A 17314-nucleotide genomic window follows, 5' to 3' on the forward strand; every position below is an offset into this window, starting at 1 on the left:
AACAGCCACTGGGGAAGAGCTGTGCTAGGGATGGCTAGGGAAGTTACTCCCCCTCTTCTAAATATCAGAGAATCACCACTTTTACAAGTGCCTGCTCTTGGTCCTCCCCTGCTGCTGTGCTCCCCCTAGCCACTGGTGTTCAGAGGCAGACTGCCTCTGAACATGGAGGCTCCACACAGCCACCATGGCTGACACAGATGCCTCCGCTCTAGCCCTCCCGGACACAATGGAGGCCAAGTCCCCTGTGCCTTTAAGAGTGGGGCAGCCTTTTAACAGGTGCCGCCTGTCATGTTGGAGGGCGATGACCAGTTGCACCTGCTCAGGGTGTGGACGTGACCTTCTGCGCCTCATTTACGTTGCTGGAATCTACTTTCTGGCTCAACTGTGACAAGCACACAGGCGCTTCCCGCTGAACAGGCCCCACTGGCGATGCATTTTGGCAGGCCGGCTGCTTGCAAGCCTCCCCAACTCTGTGTCCTCCTCTGTCTCTGCAACCCCAGGGAGACAGTAAAACCAGGAGGAGGCTTATCAAGTCCCTGGTGGGCCAGTGCCCTTGGCTGGTGGTGGGGCTGTGTTCGGCTTGGGGTGGGGGGAGAGGCCAAGTGATGTAAGCCCAAGTGGCCGAGATGGCCACTCGCTTCGATGGCTTTAAAAGGGGACGAGGCAAATCCATGGGCAATATTCTATCAGTGGCTGTGTGGAGCCTTCACCTTTAGAGGCAGTCTACCTTTTGCTACCAGATGCAGGAGGGAGAAAGGCCATGGCCATCCAGCTCTGCTTGTGGGCTTCCCAGGGCACCTGGCAGGCCACTATGGTGGGATGCTGGACTTGAGGGACCCATTCTGCTCTGACCCAGCAGGGCTCTTCGGCCTGCCCTAACTTAGGCTCTTGGGCCTGCACGCTTCACGCAGAATCCGTTCCACGGGTTCTGCTGCTGCATCTTAAAATAAGCATCTTGGGTGCCCAGACGCTCTTGGACTACAACTCCCATCATGGCCTGCAGCAATTCTGGATGGGGATCATGGGAGGTGTAGTCCAACATCTGGGGACCTGAGGCTGAGGAGAACCCCTGTCTTAAACCACTGCCAATGGTAGAGTAAAAATGCCTCCAGCCCAAGAACACCACCTGCTGGATTCTCCCATGTCAGGCCTACAGTCAAAAGCCCCAAAACATTGGGCTCGTTCTCATGACGCAATGTAAGGTGCAGGAGCTGTGCGTCCTCCCAAAAACAAATCGCGTGGGAGGAGGCAACGTCAGGCAGGGCCCTGCGGAGTGATCGGTTGGCGGCACAGGCACCCAGCGCCCGTCATCTGACAACCGACGGCGGGGATTGCTTCTGGCACACGATCACTTCCCGGTCCTCCGCCCACACAATCCGTTCTCAGGAGCACGCATGGCTCCCAAATCCCAGCGGGCCGCTCCGCTCCTCCGCCTTCCTTTGGATCGTGAGAACCAGCCCACGAGTTTAAAAAGTGGCAACCCTGGAAATGGAAAGATGGGGACCAGGCCTTCCTTTCGTGGTTGCCTAGCAACAGCAGAAGGCCAGCCGCCACCTTCCCCGTTACCTTGTGGCACCCAGCAGGTGTATCCCAGGGGTTACTAGCCGATCACCGCATACTTCACCCATCCACCCGAAAAGACAAAAATGGCAGACCAGTGGCCCCTACGAAGCCAAGCATGCATCAGAAAAGAAAAGAACAGTAACTCCGGCAACATATTCTCCCAGGTGGCCATTGCAGGTGGCGGGGGCAATTTCTAAAAGAGCCGAAGCGTCCATATTTCAGCAACGGTGCATTTTCGAAGGTGCAACACTCGATACAAATGCACCCACTAATAACACTGAAGAACTATTGTCATCAGAGAGACAATATGTAACTATTATAATGCGGCTTCTGCAAGGCTGCAGGCAGGAATCTCTCTCAGCTCTATCCTGGAGATGCTGCCAGGGAGGGAACTTGGAGCTTAGATGCTCTTCCCAGAGCGGCTCCATCCCCTCAGGGGAATATCTCGCAGTGCTCGCACATCAAGTCTTCCATCCATATGCAACCAGGGCAGACCCTGCTTAGCTCAGGGGACAAGTCGTGCTTGCTGCCACCAGCCCAGTTCTCCTCTCCAGCTTCCTCGTAAACATGGACTGGGCTTCGAAAGTGCCTGTTCTCACCTCTTTCGAGATGGACTCTCCTCCGTTACAAAGCTGTAATGCAGGCAATCTCCTGCTTTGTTGGTGAAGGAGCTAAGGTCTTGCAAGACCTGCTTACAAGATGTCAGGAGGTCTGAGTTATGTATGTGGCTCAGGTTCTTTCCAAGTGTATCTGAACGAAACTGGAAAGGAGATAAACGTACCCTGCTTGGCTCTCACAGCTCGGCCTGCTCCGCCCCAGGCTTTATTTGTATTTGGTTCGCAGTGGAGCTCTAGTAGTGCACAGTGCTTTGCATGGCCTTCCTATCTGACAGGTGCACGGTGGGTCAGATTTTGATCAAAAGGAGAGGAGAGTGCAAAATGGGAGAAGATTGGGGATGGAGTTCTCCTGGGCGTTTCCCAGGTTATGTGCTGCAACGGTCTCGTAACGTGTTCACTAAGTGCCCCTCCATTTTGCCCGTGTTACGACAAGATTAGGGGCAGCAGGAGGGAGAAAGGCTAGGAGGAGACATTTGCCACTTCTCAGCCTGTCTTTCTCTGCCTGCATACAGCCTCATCTGCTTCCAGACTCTGACGGAGGGCTGGGCAGGCCTCTTCTCCAAAGCAACGCATCCAGCACAGCAAGCCAAATATCAGCACGTTCCACGCCTCCCCCCCCCCACAAAAAAGGCAAAAATAATTTTTAAAAACTCCCATGGAAAAATACACCAGAGCCAGCCATGTCTCTTGAGGACAACCTGTCAGCTGAGGGGATGCGGGGATTTTGCCAGCTCTCGCACAGTCGGAACTCATGCACAGCCTAAATATTGCAACAGGATGGTGAGAAACACAACTTTTCAGAGGGCCGTGGACAAAATGTAAAAACGGGCAGAGAGACGTAAATAAACCGGCATACGTTCATGAGCAGTAGCTAGCTGTTGGGCATCTCCTGCTGGAGCCTACAGGGTCTCTAGCCACATCTTCACGGTCACCATCCTGGCGGGTGTCAGGAGCCCCTGGGATTAGAACTGAAGACCCTCACCTCTGCACAACTGCCCTGTGTGTGGCTGGAGCTTGACGCTCCCCACACCTCCGGAGCGTTTGTGTGTGCCAAGATTGCCACATTTGTCAGACAGAGAATTCTTGGACATCGGAGCTGCCGAGCCCCACTGTCAAGGGAGCACTCTTTCCAATCCGAATCAGAAAAGCTGGGTTTTTAGATTTGCTGTTGAGGAAATTAAGAAATTCGGCTTTTTGACCGGGATTGGAAAGAGTGCTCCCTCGACAGCGGTAAAGTGTGCCGTCAAGTCGGTGTCAACTCCTGGCGCCCACAGAGCCCTGTGGTTGTCTTTGGTCGAATGCAGGAGGGGTTGACCATTGCCTCCTCCCACTCAGTATGAGATGATGCCTTTCAGCATCTTCCTATATTGCTACTGCCTGATATAGGTGTTCCCCATAGTCTGGGAAACGTACCAGGGAGGATTCGAACCAGCAACCTCTGGCTTGGTAGTCAAGCCATTTCCCTGCTGCACCATTAGGTGGCCTCAACAGTGGAGCTTGGTGAAATTTCACGCATTCTCCAGCAATGGGAAAATACAGCTATTTTTCTGCCACGGACTTGCAACGTCATAGCACTACATCGCAAAGGCATTGGAAATGTGAACAACACCTTGCTGTCATCGCAGGGGCTGCGGTGTCACAACACAGGAAGTATGGAAGCACACTTTGCCGATCAACTCCTCACGTGTTGGGTGACGGACATGCCGCGATGAATCGGCCTCCTTCGAGTTAAGACCAGCAAAGGCTTCAGGTTCCCTCGCGGGAAAGTAGCACACAGATCTTTGGTTGCTCAAGACACCAGGATATTTTTGGCCATGTTAAACAAACAAATAAATAACAGGCCTGCAGCTGGTGGGGGGGGGGGTTGGCAGTGGGGTGAGGCTCTCTTCCAAGCCGAACTGGGGTGTTCTCCAGACTCTGCCGAAAGCAACCGCCCCGGTCTCCTTCGAGGGGTTCCTATTTCGGGCACAAGGAAGGTTGGGAATCTCGGCTCTCAGCAATTCTCAGATTCCAGCAAAGGTCCTCGGAGACCGTGCGCCTGCCGAGGGGGCGAGGAGGAGGAGGAGGAGGGTGTGTGGCATTCCGCAGCATGGAAACTTTTCAGGACACCAACGGCCAAAGCCAAGGTGGGGCAAACGGGGCTTCGTCTCAGCCTGGCCCAGTCCCAAAGGGTTCTTTGGTGCCGGGCCTCCACCCATTCTGCAGTAGCCCCACAAGAATGGGTGCTTCAGAGCATGCACAGAATGCCGTTTTTACCAGCACGGTGACGACAGCAAGTCTCCAGGCAGCCAGGACGAGCTGTACACTTCTGGGGCAGAGAATGTGATTTGAGACTAAAAGAAGAGTCCCCCAGAATCAGGCCAAAGGTCGTTCTCGTCCAGCATCCTGCTTCCCCAGCAGCCAGCCATATACCATATATCAGGAAGCCCACAAGCAGGACAGGAAGGCAACAGCAGCCACCATGCTTGTCCCCAGCAACTGGCATTCACAGGTACACTGCTTCCAGATATGGAGGTTCCATTTAGCCATCATGATTAATACCCGGTGACAGACTAACAGCCGGCACTTTCTGAGGCCAACTTAACTGAGATGGCAGCTCCTTCTATGGCCACGTGTCCCTCAGTGAGGCCTTCGGCCTTCTTTCTCAGACGTAGGCAGACTCCTCGATGGCCAGTGGGGTTAAAGGCTCACACAGTTGCTGGCTCAGTTAAGTTGGCCTCGGAAGGTTCAGGACTACAAATCATCCAGGAGAGCTGGTCTGGTGGTAGCAAGCATGACTTGTCCCCTTAGCTATGCAGGGTCTGCACTGGTTGCATATGAAAGGGAGACTAGATGCATAAGCACTGGAAGAGATTCCCCTTCTTAGGGGATGGAGCCACTCTGGGAAGAGCAGAAGGTTCCCAGTTCCCTCCCTGTCAGCATCTCCAAGATAGGGCTGAGAGAGATTTCTGCCTGCAGCCTTGGAGAAGCCGCTGCCAGTCTGTGAAGACAATACTGAGCTAGATAGACCAATGGTCTGACTCAGTATATGGCAGCTTCCTATGTTCCTATGAATGGGACCCAGGTTCCCAAGATGGAGTTCTTACCATTCAACCTTTTTACACACACACACACATACTCATTTGGCCTTCTCTTTCCCCACTTCTGCAAAATCCGATCAAGCTGTGAGCCGCTTGAACTGTATGTCCTCACACAACCTCTCGCACAATTAAATCTTGAGGTTGCCTTTGAATGGTGAGAGTCTTAAAGGGGCCTTCCCAGAAGTCACACACAAGGCTGCACAATTCTGTGCTGCAGCCTGCACAAGACGGTTTGCGTTAATGAGGGATAAATCCGGATGGTCTTGGACAAAGAGAGGACGCGCTTTACTGAGTTTTGTAATTTCACCGTTTTGTGTGCGCAAGGCTGTGAAGCTGGTCGGAGCCTAAAATCAAGAGGATGGCGAAAAATGCACTCAAGATTCCCTCCTGCCTTGCTAAGCGCAGGCAAGGCACCGTTATTGTCTGAGTGACAAGCGATCACTCAGTGCACTCCCCAGGGGAGACAGAGGCAGCAAGCTCTGGAGGTGGGTGGGAACAGTTGCCCCAAATGGCTGACTCCTAGCCACATTGTGGAGTGGCTAACCGGACCCACCCAGTTAACAGCTGATCCCTCCCCCACAGGCCCAAGTATGACCCCCTCTTCCTATCCCACGGAAGGAACTGCATAAGAGCATAAGAACAGCCCTGCGGGATCAGGCTCAAGACCTCTCTAGTCCAGCATCCCGTTTCCCACAGTGACCCACCAGACGCCTCCGAGAAGCCCACAGGCAAGAGCGGAGAGGGGCGTGCCCCCTCTCCTGCGGCTGCTCCCCTGCAACTGCTGTTCAGAGGCATCGTGCCTCTGAGGCTGGAGGTGGCATGTAGCCATCAGGACCTGTAGCCAGTGGTAGCCCTGTCCCCCCATGAATTTGCCTAAGCCCCTTCGAAAGCCATCCAAACCAGTGGCCGTGACCACATCACGGTGGGCAGGTCCATCAGTAATCAACAGTGTGATGTGGGGCAGCAGGGAGGGGAAGACAGAGGAGGGGGTGTGGAGATGGGCCCGCCGGGTGGAAAGCAGGCAGCCTTTTAAGGCGTTGTGCAATGTCCCAGCAGCCGAACAACATCACACACAGACCCAACGGTAACAACAACGCAAGGCCAGCTCTCCCTGGGAAGGGGGCGGGCGGGGGGGGGGGGCGGGACGTGCCCATCTTGTCCACAAAAGGCAGCAGCAGTGCACACCGTGGAGGGGTGGGAGTTTTGCACAGGCTTTGTTGTGGGGCTGGTGGCGGCAGCTGTGCTGTTGTGGGAGGAGAAGCTCCTAGAACAGCCGGAGCCCACACTGACTCTGTTGTTCCTGCCGCAGTTAATAACACAGAGCTGGCAAGAGATTTTGCCACCCCCCCAAAAAGAGGAAAAAAATCCCCCCCCGCCCCCAGTTGCTGCCAGTGTTCCTGATTTGCAGAGAGGCCAGCCACGGAGGCTTGTAAAGACTCCTCGCCAAGGCCTGGCCTGCCGTCGTGTCCCAAGGACGGAGGAGTTTGTCAGTCTGTCTGAAACGTGCCGGGGTGCCCCTGCAAGGGCTCACGCCCAGGATTTGGCTGCAGTGCCAGGACTCCGCTCTGGATTCACAGGGCAGGGCAGGGGCTCCTAACCGTGGGGCCCCAGGTGGTGCTGGACTACAACTCCCATCGCCCCCCACGCACTGTTGTGGCAGGGAATGATGGGAGCTGCGGCCCGACACCATCTGGGGTCCCAAGGTTGAGAACCCCTGCCAGAAGGTATTGGCAGTCACCGAAAGCCATCTCCATTCCAGAATTAAACCCGGATAAGTGCCTTGCTAGCCAGGATTTGCTTGGAAGAGAGACCAGTACTAAAACTGTTTCCGTTTGGACCCGACTTCTACCTTTAAGAAACAGAAAACCAAACAATGACTATGCCTGACTACTACGCTTCCCTGCCACTTCAAAGAAACTCTCTCTCCTTCTTCCAGCCAACATGTTTGTACCTGGTTATTCGTGGCTGTTTGAAGACCCGCTGTGCCTCACCCCAGCACCAGTCAGCTCTTAACAAGTTGCCTCTGCTCTGTCTGAACCAACGCTCAAATTTGCAAGCTGTATTTCTGCCTTCAGGCCGATTCCTCCTAACTAAGGGTCCATGTGGTCATGTCAGTCACAAGGAAAACATAGTTTTGAAGATGAAAAAGAGAAACTTGGCCTTTCATTTCTCAGGTCCAGACACGCCTCCCCTACAAGGGACCCACAATGAGAGAAGCAAGGCACCGTAAGGAGAGAGGCAGAACCCCAGGAGGTAGCTATGCCTCCAGCCAGCAAGAAAACCAACAAATCCAAGCTTCCAGGCCTCATGACCTAAAGTGTCCTTATCAGTCTAGAAACAATGGCCAATGTCCTTGTGGACGGAAGGCAAAGATTGTCTCTTGTCACACACTCCTCCCATCACCACAAGAACACACGGTACTTAGGAAGCTGCTGTCTACTGAGTCAGGCCCTTGGTCCATCTAGCTCAGTATTGTCTACACTGACTGGCAGCAGCTCTTCGTGGTTTCAGGCAGGAGGAGTCTTTCCCAGCCCTACCTGGAGATGCTGCCAGGGATTGAACCTGGGACCTTCTGCATGCAAAGCAGGAGATGCTCTATCACAGAGCTACAGCTCCATCCCAGGAGAGATCCCACATGATTGAATGTCGAGGTCTTGATTCGTAATGGGTTATGGCAGTTAACTAAAAAAAACAACCCACTTTGTTCGGTGATCAGTTTAGTGAATGAAATATTTTAGAACTGATGAAATACATTCTCACATTCATATATATGTGAAATGATGGGACATCCCCACGCCCCACAGAGCAAAACTGCATCTTTACAACCAAAATCCTCCCTTTCATTCCGGCAAGTTAAATGATGTGGGGTCTCGTGGGAACTAGATTAGATTCTGACCAAGGAGACAAGTCCAGACTCCAGCCAAAGCCTTGCTAGGTGGCTTTGGACACGTTATTTCTTGGCATCCATTCCCCATCTGTGAAATGGGAATATTCAGAGTCTAGGTTACCCAATGGTTATAACTTCAGAGACAAGCCCCTGGGGGAGTGGTCTATCAGCCACTGTTAGCTATGGCAGCCAAGTGGAGCCTCCAGGGATAGTAGTAGTCTACCCCCCCCAAAAAAATCAAAATTATGGAGACAAACAGCGAGGAAAGGCCATCATGCTTCACTTGTGAGCCACTCCCCACAGCTTCTGAGGGCTGTTGATAGAGACAATAGGGGGCACTAGATGGGACCTTGGTCTTATCCAGTGAAGCAACTCTTCCGAGTGAGTCAGGGAAGGATCACAAGGCACTCTGGGCAAATAGCTAATGTGGATTTATCTTTACGCAAGAAGGTGCCTTAAACTGAGCTAGCCCACTGGTCCATCTAGCTGAGCAGAGTCCGCCCTAAGGGTTTCAGATGAATATTTCCCAGCCTTACCTGGAAGTTTCTCACACCCAGCTTTCCGCTCGCATCCGGAATGGAGGTGTGTCTTCACATACCGGCCCTGCGAGCTATGAGGGAGCCACTTTTCGCGTCGGGTTTGGGGGGCCACCCTCGAACTTGCAGTAAAGCCCCACAGGAAACCCGCGGTAAAGGCTGCTGTCCGGGAAAACTCCAGCAGAGATGCTGCCAGGGACGGAATCTGGGACCTTCTGCATGCCAAGCAGATGCTCTGCCCGGGAGCCAGCCTCACCCACCCCGGACATCTCTGTTTATTCACTTCATATGTTGACATCTCACCCTTCGGTACACTCTGAAACGCAGCACATCGCACAAAACAACACTGCTTAGGAAATGGCCCCAGGAGCCTTGAGTTGAAAGGTTAACAACGAGAAGTGGGTGTAAGAGAGAGTTGGGTGGAGAGCCCTTGCTTTATAAATCCCAACATCAGCCCTGTAAGCCCCCTCAGAACCCTTAAGAAGATAACAGAAGGACAGCCCTGCTGGATCGGGCCCAAGAAGGCCCATCAGCATCCTGTTTCACACAGGGGCCCACCAGATGCCTCTGTGGAGCCCACAAGCAAGAGGTGAGGGCAATACCCTCTCTCCGGCTGTTGCTCCCCTGCAACTGGTACTCAGAAGCATCCTGCCTTGGAGGCTGGAGGTGGCTTATATTAGCCCTCCGACTAGTAGCCGTTGATAGACCTCTCCTCCATGAAGTGATCCAAACCCCTCTTCAAGCCGTCCAGGTTGCTGGCTGTCACCACATCTCGTGGCAGATAATTCCACAAGTGGATTATGCGTTGTGTGAAAAAGTACCTCCATTTGCTGGTCCAAAATTTCCAGGCAACCAATTTCATGGGATGACCCCTGGTTCTAGTGTGATGGGAGAGGGAGAAGAATGTCTCTCTTTCCACTTCCCCCACTCTATGCATGATCTCCACCCATGATCTCCACCCTTGATCTACAATAAGGGAAACTAATGCTGGCCCTAGTGGTGCAGTGGGGAAATGACTTGACTAGCAAGTCAGAAAATGTCCGGTTCGAACCCTCGTTGGTCTGTTTCCCAGACTAGGGAAAACACCTGTATCGGGCAGCAGCAATCTAGGAAGATGCTGGAAGGCATCATCTCACACTGCGCGGGAGGAGGCAATGGGAAACCCCTCCTGTATTCTACCAAAGACAATCACAGGGCTCTGTGGTTGCCAGGAGTCGACACCAACTCGACGACACACTTTACTATCTTTTAGGGCTATTGTGAGAGCCAGCATAGCGTAGTGGTTAAAGTATTGGACTAGGACCGGGAAGACCTGAGTTCGAATCCCCATTCAACCATGAAACTCACTGGGTGACTCTGGGCCAGTCATGAGAAGAGAGCTGGTCTTGTGGTAGCAAGCATGACTTGTCCCCTTAGCTAAGCAGGGTCCGCCCTGGTTGCAAATGAAAGGAGACTTGATGTGTGAGCACTGTAAGTTATTCCCCTCAGGGGATGGAGTCGCTCTGGGAAGAGCAGAAGGTTCCATGTTCCCTCCCTGGCAGCATCTCCAAGAGAGGGCTGAGAGAGACTCCTGCCTGCAACCTTGGAGAAGCCGCTGCTAGTCTGTGAAGGCAGTACTGAGCTGGATAGACCAAGGGTCTGACTCGGTATATGTATCTCTCAGCCTAAACTAAAAGTGGGATATAAACGTAATAAATACATAAATATTGTAAGGGTTACCAAGATAGCATATGTGAGTACCCAGGAAAACTATATCAAATGTCAAGATGCATCAGAGCCCAGGACTAGAGGATGACCCAAGGGACACAGTGTGGAGGAACAGAGTGTCAGCTGCAGATCATCAGGAGAGCAAAGACAAAAAAGATCCTTTATTCCCGACGAATTTCAGAGGCAGTCTGACTCGAGGGGATTCCTCACTAGACTGCTTGGCAAAGACGCTGGTCTCCCAAATGCCTAAGCAGGCTGGCAGGCCAGAGTCTTTCCCGAGAAGTCTTGTAAGGAATCCCCTTGAGAAAGACTGCCTCCGAAGCAGAGCCCCTGGCGAGGAAAGGATCCTTTTCATGCAGCTGTATTCTCTTTGCTTTGGGGAGGACTTAAGGTAGCCCAGGCAGGGTCCAGCCACAGGTTCAGGCAGCCTTGGAAAACCTCTCTGCAAAACTAGTAGCCCGGGGCCATTTTTACTAGCCCGAGTTACCCACACAAGCCAACTGTCGCAATTTGTGGCTCACCAACCACCCAAGAGGAGGGAGCAGCAAGAGGCCGCAGAACCAGTGCCTCTCCAGTTTAGAAATATACTTCCCTGCCCGGTGGCCTGGAGCGAATCTCCACCCCTATGGACAAGCCTCCGTTTGGCACCCACAAAGGAAGGGATCGGAGTGGTGTGCAGACTCACCCCACTGCAAGAACTCCATGATGTATTTTTCCTGGGCCAGAGGAGATGTGCTCAGCTCGTGATGCACGCAGAGCAGAAGGTCCACCAGGCTCTCCAAGCCCACGACTCTCTGGTCCAGCACCATCTCTTCCAGCTTCTTCAGGCGCACCTCGGCGGCCATGGCGGGCAGCACCTGGGGGTCGGCAGCCACCCCAGCGGCTGCGGTGTCTCCGGCCGCATCCAGCGACGGCTGGCTGGAGCCCTCGGGGTCGGAGTCCCCTACGCCAGGCGGGCACCCCCCTGCCCCGTGGGGGGCACGGCCATCTCCTTCCTGGGAGATCAACCCGGCTGCTTTAGGTCCGCAGGCTGCTCCAGAGTGGCGCGGGGACGAAGAGGCCTTGCTGCTGCCTAGCAGCCAGGGGGCATCTGGGCAAACTCCGCCACGCAGCAGCAGGTCAAAAGGTGATTTCAAGACGGGCCCCGGACCAGTGGCACTCTCCTCTGCTGTGTGTAAAAAAGAGAAGCTCCTCGATTCACGCACTCCTTGCCACACTGGTCGCTGGCTTGCAGGCACCCAGGGTCTCAGCCTCCCTCGGGCACGCTCATCCCTGTTTCCGCCACGCTCCTGGCCAGCTGCTCTCCCCTCTCGAGCACCCCTGAGAGTCTGCGGTGCTACACCATGGAGAGGCCAATGGAGAGGACGCTCCTCCTCCTCCTCCTCCTCCTCCCTCCTCCAACCCACCTCCTTCCCCTCTCTGGTGCCCTCTTTCTCTCGCAGGACTCCCGCTCTGGGATGCCTTTCTCTCCCTGGCGAAGGCACAGCCCACCACACGCCCTCTCTCTTGTCCGCAGGCACCTTTCCTTTCCTCCCTCTCGCAGGAGTAGAAACAACCTGTTTCCACACACACACACCCTCTCTCTCTCTCTCTCTCTCTCTCTCTCACTCACACAGGCACCGGCATGTGCACCAATCTGCAGGCAGCTTCCTCCCACTTGTGCAAGGAATCCTTGCACGATCCTTCCACGCACACTTGTCCTCCTCATGGGGAAAGCACCCTCTCCCTCTCCGCCTTCTCCAGCCTGCCACCAACTCACCCAGCAGGGCTCCCAACGGAAACCACTCCCTGGCCTCTGCTGCTGCCGGCCCTTCCTTCGGTTCTGCCCAGCCTGGAATGCCTCCCTGAAGGGCTGGGCATCCAAATGCCCATTTAAAGGCCCCAGGAATGGCGCTGCAGGCCAAGCGGGAGCGAGGGAGCCGACCGCCCGGTTTTAACCCCTCTGCTCCCTCCCTCAGGCCAGAAGCAGACCCAGCCTCCCAGGGGCCTGGCTTTGAGTCGCCCTACCGGGCTGGTGGTGGGGTGCACAAGGAAACTAGCCCTGTGCTGCAGTTCAGGGCGACATCTTTGCCCTCTGTGCGAAACAATCTGGAATAGCAAACTGGTTCTCGAGCCACAACCAGCAGGGACTGAGAGAGCGGAAATACCGACCTTGCTCACCAACATGCATTGAAGCCTGGAAGGAAACTCCACCTCTGGAACAGCCTTTACCCAGAAGTAAGCCTCGCTGATTTCAGTGGGGCTTTCTTCACAAGTAAACAGGGTTAGGACTGCAGCCGTGAATGGGCTGTAACTAATCCATACACAAGGGATCTTCGCTCTGCACCTCCAAATAAAGACATGACTTCAGTGCCTTCTCGGAATTGGCAAATACTGCAAATGTCAATGCAGCAGGCCATTAAGGGAGAGTTAATTAGGGGCAAACATACTTTGAAATGAGAGGCACTTGCTGCGGAGAAGCAAGTGAGGGGACAGGAGACTGAGAAGCTACAACTTGTTACCAAAAAAACCCATACGAGAAATATGTCCACGCAGAAGCTCCAACACAGCCTCCATGTAAATTGTCATGTGTGACCCCCGCTTACACACACCGCATATAAAGAATATATGGCAACCTGAGTGTATGCGAAAACGCCACATGGGAAGAGTGGCCCACAATGCGTGGAGGAGGGTTTTCGGTGTGCCAGGCATTTTGCAATACATGGGGCCGGTTAGGGTTAATGTCTGAAGATCTTGTGCGGCTTTGGGTGGAAATGAATATTTGTAATAGTATAAGAAATAAAACCTCTGTTTCAGGAAGCTAGGGATACAGAACTCAACAAGAACCTTGCTCAGCCTGGGGATATGTTTTCTTGCTCAGGATTCCATCCTGGGACAAGAGTGCCTCTGAACATATGCAGACTGCCAAGCAACACCACTACATATCATTCATATGTGGGATTTGCTGCCACGAGGTGTGGCAATGGCCCCAGCTTAGATAGAGGCCATGCAGGAGAGGTCTACCAATGGCTTTTAGTCATGACAGCTATGTGGAACCTCCATGTCCAGAGGGGGTCTACCTATAAATGCCACCTGCTGGGGAGGGGCAGCAGCAGAGGAGGTTGTGAAAGGCAGACAGGACGGGCCTTCGGTGATCCAGCTAGGCTTTTGTGTATTTAGCAGCCGGGTAAACCAGCCAAGCTCTTCTTATGCATTCAACAGCCAGCTGATATACATTGGGGAGTCGAGGAAAGGGATGCCCGAAACCCGACGACAGCACCTCTCCTTTTGCTCTGCCACAGTATGAACCACGGGCTCATCTCGAAGAATAGCAACACCCTATAAAAATGGGGGAGGCCTGGCTAAAAAAAGGACCTCGATGGAATCTCATGGCTAGCCTCCCAAACAAGGCTTGCTTGAGGTCTGGTCTGCGTGAGTGCCACATGCCAACTGCAGAGGGTGGCCTTCTTCCCCTGGTCCTTCAGGGGTGGGGGTGGGGGGCTGGAAACGGGCTCCCTGGCCCAGAGCAGACGGGGCCCTTACGGGTCAGTAGGGAGCAGCAGAGAGGAAGAAGCCCCCTGCCCGCGCTGACGGGGGCCACCGTCTCGGCGGCTGCTGGAGCACCCCCATCCCGCTCCTGCTGCTGGCCGGTCTCCGCTGAGCTAAGTTTAGAACAACAGAGACATTCCTGGAGCCTCGATGGAGGGAGGCAGGGAGGGAGCCGCCAGGATTTTTGGCTGCCTAGAGACGGCCTGTGTCGGCTCCCTCCCTCTCCTCCTTTGTTCGCCTACATTTATATCCCAGGTCTTCAGGCTATTGGGCCAGGCTTGCTTGACTCTAAACCCGCTGGATTTTGCAAATGGCCTTCCCTCAGAAGGAACCCTTTCCACAAAATCCTGCATAATACTGTGTTGCAGTCTACCAAGGGGATGGACACACACACACACACACACACCCCCCAGAACCTAGAACAAGCCTTACTGGATCAGACCAAAGGTCCATCTAGGCTAGTGTCCTGTGCCCCACAGTGGCCAACGAGATGCCTCCAGGAAATCCACACACAAGATAGGAAGGCAATAGTTTCTCCCATGGTTACTCCCCAGCATGTGATTTTCGGGGATAGACTCCCTCTGAACATGGAGGTTCCATTTAGCTATAACAACAAATAGGCTACTCCATGAATTTCACCCCATCTCCTTGGAAAGCCAGCTGAGCTAGCGGTGATCACTGCACCGCCATATCTTGGGATGCTCATCCTGCCAACCACGGCCGTTTCTTGCCCAGATTAAGAGAAGGGGCTATTGTCAAGTACCAGTCCCCCCATCCTTGCAACAGCTGGTGACCTCCCATCAGCAGGGGTGCTGATGATGGGAGGAGGGAATGGCGGGGTGGGGGTGTCTACCAGTTCACTTGGGCCTCACCTCTGTTTCATTCCAGGGTAAACTATTTCATAGGCAAGATATGGGGTGCTGTCATTGTTGACACAACATTCTGTGGACGATCCCAGCTGCAGTCAAATGGATCTTGATTGCAAGAGCACCTCTGTTCTGACATGCCTCATATCTGCAAACAGGGGTTGTTAACCCCTGAATAACTCCTGTTGAAGGGGACTGCAAAGCAACCCAAAAAAGAGCTCGGTCCACTTCCATGTGCAACACCGACACCTTGTGGCTACTCTGAAAACTGCAGGCAATCAGATTGGGGCAGCAAAAGAGAAAATGTGGTCAGCCACGGGTTCTTCTCACACTTGGGTCCCCAGATGACTTTGGGCTACAACTCCCATCAGCCATTCAGGCGGGGGGTGATGGGAGTTCTAGTCCCACAACATTTGGCAACCCAAATTTGAGGACTTCTGTGTTAGTCTTTAAGGTGCCCTTGGATTCCATCACGCACATTTACTCTGAAGTAAACCCCATTGTGTTCAACAGGGCTTTTTCACTGCTGAATGCATTTGAGTCTTTGTACGTTTTGCTGCAAGAGACTGATGTGGCTAACCCCTTTACTAGAACTGCCTGCTTAAAATATGAATTTGCTTAATCACATGTCTACCCTGTCCTTCCTCAGAATTACATACATATTTCCCCCACCCAACAACCCTGTGAGGTAGGCTGGGCTGAGGGAGAACATAACTGGTGGTCCAAGATCACCCAAGTGAGCTTTCGGGCTAAGTAGCGATGTGAACATTAATCTCTCCAACAGAGACACTCTAGCTGCCAAATGTGCTGGTTTCCGGCTTTATTGTAACCAGAGTCTCATTACACAGGTACCTACTAGTGTTACTCATATGATAACCCATAATTTAATAAACAAAAACTGTCACCCTCTGTTAAAAGGAAATGGCTGTCAACCCCGAGAACAACAGTGCCTTGAAAGCAAATGAGCTTTAGAAAATACAGAATTGCACCTATAATTCACAGTCCCACGGACTGAAGATTTGTTCTTCCTGATTAAAACCAGTTCCCACCAAAGAATCAAATTACATCTTCCAATAAATGCTTATTCCAACCATTCCAGGTTAAAAATACAATTTAGGATGCAAATATCAGAATGTATAATATCAGAAACAAACTTAAAGGCATGGAAATATAACACACCCAGCAAAACTTTGAGTGTAAAATGAGCTCAGCCTAACTTGTGGAACTCACTGCAACAAGATGTGTGCTGCTGCAAGAGCATTTGTGCACCTCCCATTCACTTCAGTGGGGCTTGCACAGAGCAGCTTCCCTACAGCTTGTGCCTGGATGAGGTCAGATCTGTCCCCCACTCACCTTAATGACACCCCAAATCCACCGTCTGAAGCTGAAAAATATACGTTGGCATGGGCATTTGGAAGGTCTTCGGACACAGGCAGGACGTGCGCTGCCTGCAGGTACTGGTCCAGGTTCCAGGTCACATGTGCACAGCAGAGGGGTCCCACACCCAGTCACGAGCCCTAGTCATACATTGCTGATTGTCTGAATATGTACAGATCCTGTACACATGTACGTGTTTGTGTGTGAATGATTCACTGTGCTGGAGGAGAGCTGGTCTTGTGGTAGCGAGCATCGAGTGTCCCCTTTGCTGAGCAGGGTCTGCCCTGGTTTGCATTTGAATGGGAGAATGCATGTGTGAGCACTGCAAAGCATTCCCCTGAGGGGATGGGGCCGCTCTGGGAAGAGCAGAAGGTTCCCAGTTCCCTCCCTGGCAGCATCTCCAGATCCACCTGAAAGAGACTCCTGCCTGCCACCTTGGAGAAGCCGCTGCCAGTCTGGGTAGACAATATTGAGCTAGATGGACCAAGGGTCTGACTTGGTGGGAGGCAGCTTCCTCTGTTCACTCCAAAAGTAAACCTGGATACAGGCTCCCGCAAGCGCAGGGCGACTCCAGATAGGAAATGTACATGCATTGGACACGTGTGAATAACACAAGTACAAAGCTGCACACACCTTGTATGTGTGTTGAACGTAATGTGGGAATTGGAGTACAGAGAGGCCAGTCTCATGACCTATGGCTGCTCTTGCAAAGGGTCATAATCCTAAGCAGAAAAGTCATGGACGGCAAAACTCTTGCGTTTCATGGAGTTTTGACCCCACTGCTGACCTTTTCTTCTCTCCATGCCCCTGTGTGTCTTATCTGCTAACTGAGGCTTCATATATCTGACAAAGTGGACTCTAGTCCACATGAAGTGTATGCCACAATAACATGATCAGTCTTGAAAGTGCCACAGGACTCTCTGTCATTTAGAGTGTGCAAGTCAGAGAAGCCAGCACAGCATGGATTCTTTGCTGAATCCAGGTCAGGGCACAAACCTAGGCAGGCTTCCTGGGGGAGTGAATCACAGGGGGGTGTATCAGGGGGGCTTCAAAGTGTGTGAAGAAGGATTGCAGGTGAAGTTTGGCCAAGAGAGGCAGGAGCACCGGGGGCGGGGGGAGGCCCGTGCAAAGCGCCAGGAAGCCTCCTTTGAGG

The 17314-nt window shown here is 53.1% G+C and overlaps 1 protein-coding gene across 11 annotated transcripts in view; it reads right to left on the reverse strand.

Moving 5' to 3' along the window:
• DMPK (DM1 protein kinase) overlaps positions 1–17314 on the reverse strand; it is a 42685-nt gene that overhangs the window by 22466 nt on the left and 2905 nt on the right. For 3 of the 11 annotated variants that reach the window (XM_053268557.1, XM_053268556.1, XM_053268563.1), the window contains exons 1-2: positions 12542–12561; positions 11076–11555 (exon numbers count right to left, since the gene is read on the reverse strand). In XM_053268557.1, the coding sequence (XP_053124532.1) occupies positions 11076–11555; positions 12542–12560 (499 nt within the window). In that variant the 5' untranslated portion in view covers position 12561. The other 8 variants (XM_053268558.1, XM_053268559.1, XM_053268560.1 and 5 more) reach the window with 6 other exon arrangements.

The sequence above is a fragment of the Hemicordylus capensis genome, chromosome 7 (assembly GCF_027244095.1).
Source record: "Hemicordylus capensis ecotype Gifberg chromosome 7, rHemCap1.1.pri, whole genome shotgun sequence".
NCBI lineage: Eukaryota > Metazoa > Chordata > Lepidosauria > Squamata > Cordylidae > Hemicordylus > Hemicordylus capensis.